The sequence below is a fragment of the Anguilla rostrata genome, chromosome 9 (assembly GCF_018555375.3).
Source record: "Anguilla rostrata isolate EN2019 chromosome 9, ASM1855537v3, whole genome shotgun sequence".
In the NCBI taxonomy this organism is placed as follows: domain Eukaryota; kingdom Metazoa; phylum Chordata; class Actinopteri; order Anguilliformes; family Anguillidae; genus Anguilla; species Anguilla rostrata.
The window spans coordinates 18,479,439-18,483,988 of NC_057941.1; the positions used below are offsets into that span (position 1 = coordinate 18,479,439).

At 39.5% G+C, this 4,550-nt stretch overlaps 1 protein-coding gene across 1 annotated transcript in view; it reads left to right on the plus strand.

Annotated features, from left to right (window-relative positions):
* The first annotated feature begins 281 nt into the window (after window positions 1-281).
* The window catches only part of mtnr1bb (melatonin receptor 1Bb), an 11,665-nt gene continuing 7,396 nt past the window's right edge, over window positions 282-4,550 (plus strand). The window contains exon 1 of the mRNA XM_064350831.1: window positions 282-597. Within this exon, the coding sequence (XP_064206901.1) occupies window positions 411-597 (187 nt within the window). The 5' untranslated portion in view covers window positions 282-410. The remainder of the gene's footprint in view (window positions 598-4,550) is intronic.

The window sequence follows — 4,550 nt, forward strand, 5'->3', positions numbered from 1 at the left end:
TGGCCACCAGCTCCTTGCACGATTTGCAAATTTGAATAGCCGTTGCTGAGAGTTTAAGCATCACCAGTGAGTAACACTGCTACAATGAGTCACCCCGCGCTGTCAATGCATTCGGGTTTAAATGATTTCGGACGCAGGGGCACCCACACCGTCACCGCCCGGCTGTTACCTGCAAAACCTGCAAAATAAACTCACGCAAGCACGATCGGAAGCCACAAGTTCAATGACACTTCCACCAATGAAGCCCTGAACGTTTTGTTAAGAACTGTTGGGAAATGCCAGTGGTGGTATCTTGCTCCTGTATTTGGTACATTTCTTTGCCGCTTTATAATTTCAACAGTCTTTTTTTTTTTTTTTACTAGAGTTTGTTTGAATGATTGGAAAGGTTGAAGCTAGAAGCGTATTTCGGCATGCCAGAGAACATTTCTTTCCTCAGTAACCGCACGGAACTTGGTCCACCATTGGGCGCGGGCACGCGTCCCGCCTGGGCTGTTGCGGTGCTGGCCAGCGTGCTGATCTTCACGACCGTTGTAGATGTATTGGGGAATCTGCTGGTGATTATTGCCGTATTTAGAAATCGGAAACTAAGAAACGCGGGTAAGGACAATAATGTTCACTTGTCTTGGTATGGAGACGGAGCACTTGCATGTTTGTGTTTGTTCTATGTGTTTGCATGTTTATCTTCTATACCGTAAAGTTTTAACACAAAACAGGCCGTGTTACTTTTTTTATCGCGTTTTCTCCAAGAAGGTGAGATAATAATTTTATGTTTTTTTCTGCTCTGTGTTGTTTGTTTTGATGTTAGTAATCGATAAATCAAAATGTAAATAGATAATATCTTCAGGTAACACAAAGAGTTTAAGTCACCTGTTAGGTATAGCAGAGCTTTTAATAATATAATTTATGAACAGAGCTGTCGATATACTCATGTATTGCTCAATGCTTGAATGTAACTACATTGCCAAAACGAATTGTCTGATTTACTCATCTCCGTTATATCAGCTGGAAACATTTTCCTCGGGTTGCAATATCTCCTCGGCTTTAAAGGTAATGGCAGCTCCTGTGATTTCTTATTTCAGCAGCCTTGAAACATGATCCCCATATGACAAAGAGAAAACATTTGAAAGACCGTCTGTAGTTTCCTCCAGAGCGAAGTGTATCAATTCAAAAAAGCTGACTAAGAAAGAGAAAGAGGTTATTCGCAGTGGCTCGTCACTGACATCTTGGCAGAAAAAAAAAACAGTTTCAGGTTTTAGGCTCAGTCCCTAAAAAAAGCCCACAACTGAATTGAATTGGCGGCACCTTTTCTCATAACATTCTTTAAATGTTTTAAAGTAAATTTATTTATTTATTTATTTATTTATTTATTTATTTATTTATTTATTTATTTATTTGTGTTAAACCAAGACTACTTGAGGTTGTAACATACATCTCATAAAACTCATAAAGGCATATTTTGCTCATATATACAAATGTACAGTAATCATTTATGGAGTCTATGACCGTAGTTCTATTCATGTTATAGAACACATTGGATGAACAATGATGGCCGTTCTGGTGCCTACAGGTCAGGTACATGCAGCTTACCTCCATTACCTTAATTGCCAGACTACAGGCAACTGCAATCCACAATAAAATGGACATATTCCTTTTTGCATTTCCATATTTCTTTGCAGTGTGTTATTACTTATTACAATACATACCACCTCTATTGAGTGTAACAACGATTGATTTGGAGGGATTTTAGTCCACTCGTCTTTGCAGAACTGCTTTAACTCAGACAAATTGGTAGGTTTTCTAGCATGAACTGCTTGTTTCAGGTGTTGCCACAGCATCTCTATTGGGTTCAAGTCAGGACTTTAACTATAGGCCACTCCAAAACTTCTTTTGTGTTTTGGATCACTGTCTTGCTGCATAACCCAATTATGCTTCAGCTTCAACTCGCGGACAGATGACCAGACAAGAATTTATTCGCTTTAAGCAGACATAATGGGACCTGTGTCGTTCAAAAACCTTCGACTTATCTCTCCATAGAACATTATCTAAAAATGCCAGGGGGTCATCCAGGTGCTGTAAAATGAGCTTTGATGTTAGCAGTGCTCATGTTAGCAGATGTTAGGGTTTTTCCCAGTCTCCATTTGGAATGTTAAAAATTCATCAATTTTTTGACTCAGTCACGAGCACTTCGAATGTCAAATTAAATAATTGTGAGCATGCACGTTGAATGTAAAAAGCAAATAATTGAACTTATGAAAAGGATGCCAATTAGTGTTTGACCTTAGTACTTTTGGGTGAGTGGGTGAGAGAGCACAGCCCAGCCAAGGGAGACTTCCTGAATACTTTTTTATGTTGCCACTAGCCCTGCGCCCCGCTGCCACTTTTAACCTGGCCTCAAGTGTGCATCATAGAAATCTGTAGCCTGACAACTCACACAGTTTGGACATCTTGTGCTAGGAGACTCATGTGATGTTTCATGGCTGCTTTTTTTTTTAAACAGCTCTAAATAACTGTAAAGTCACATCATATAATTAATTATAAAGAGACTCTTGTTTCTATGGTGTGGTAAAACAGATACCACCCCACCCCATCCCGAACCCAATGATTCCAACATTCTAACAGAGTCAGTAGACAGTTTTTTTGTAAATTTTGTTCTGCACCTGTTCGTACAAATCAATTGTTAAGGTATAACACATACAACAATGGCAATCTGGACTAGAACTAACAATGGCAAAACTGGTTAATCCTGGGCAAGGTAGCAACACACAGTAGGAACAACTGACAACTTCTTAGATTCAAGTTCATTCTAAACAAGTTTCATGTTATAAACAATGTCCAGCTTTTCCCTGCAGTGTAATGACATTTTCTCACAGAAGACACCAATCATTGTGTAAAAAACAAACAGTCTTTGGCTGAGAGGTACAAGGTTATTTGTTTGGTTACTTTTTCTTCATAATCATAAGATTTATAATAACTGCATATTTTCATTAGTGGAGCTTCTAACTATGGAAATGCTGTCTGGAATAAAAATTGTCTTGGAATATTATTTACAAATGTAAAAACCCCACTATTTGCAAACAAGCCCGGTTCACCAGCTGTGATTGACAGATATTCCCAATCTGAATGTAGTTATTTTCATCAAATTAATGGCAGGTGTTTTCATTGTTTCTCTTCTTAACTGGCCTTCTCTGATGTACAATGTAAATTCTGTGGTAAATTACCAGGAGTGTGGGTTGCATTGTAAAAGAACTCACCGAGTTGAATGGTTGCTATGAGAAAATTACAATTATGGAGCACACCACATAATTCCTTTTTTTTTATCTTGCTTCATAAATAATGCATTTATGTGTACCTGCATGCATTGTTTCACAGGAAATAATTAAGGGAGAATGCTAATGTTAGACTTGAGTGATAGCAGAACACTGTTGCCTAGTGCAGCAAAACAATGCTGAGGCTTTAGTTTCAATAAGGTGAGAGCAAATAGACTCTAAGACCTGTTTCCAATACTCAAATGTAAGGTGACACCTAAGTCTTCAAACTCAGCCATGTCAGTCAACCTTCACAAGGTTGAGATGACCCTAAGTCCCTAACATGGTTTCAACCACATCTATAATGATTTTGGTGAGGGGGTGGGATTAATGAGTGGTTGGCGCTTTCTGAACTTGTCGACTAAAGCTCATCTTCTTAAGGCCCTGTGGTGCATGGATGGGCCCCAGGATCTGCCATGGAATCTATAACATGCAGCAGCACTGAAAGGTGAAGCAAAATTTTCTGCCCAGGGATGGGAGGGTTTCAATCAGCCAGGATAAGAAGTGCGTCACATTCCAGCAAACTTTGACATTCGATTGGATGCCTGCAAGTTGGCAGTACCTGTTAAGCTTAATATGAAGTGTCTTCACCCTACTCAGAATTGCTATTCTACAATCATTGTCTGTCATCCCAGAGGGTGTACTACAACAAGGATTCCATCCAGCTCCTATACGGTGCAGTTGCTGAATTAGTCCAAAAAAAGGTCACGTGATGTCAAAGCTAAAATACTTCTTCATCGTGTGGGGCTAGCTGGTAACAAAGAGGTGTCCACAAAGTCACAGGCTTAACTCTGATATGTTTTGCTCCTCTGATAACTGCATGGAATATTTGCTTCGATGTGCAGAATGTTACATTAGTGATGTTTTTTCCTCCACTGAAGTGTGGTCTGGGCGAGTTGTCTGGTTTCCACCAGATAAGTGGACTTATTTCAATCCTTTTAAATGCTGATAAAAAATGCCCACATCTCTGAGCTCTCTTCTCTTTGCAGCCCTCTGGTGGGCTTTTGCCTGCTCACCCATTGGTAACAAAGTCATCCGTGGTGGTATGGAGGAAGGAGGAAGATGATTACGGAGCCAGGTCTATATAACTCCAATGTGAAGCGAGGGACTATCCAAACTTTCAAACTTTCACACGGTCTCTTGTAAAATCCCTATCTGAAATTCTTATTAGCTCTACTCACTGCTTATTCCCATTCACAATGTAATTGTTTATTCCTTTTAGTGTGGAGGGCATAGGTATTGAAA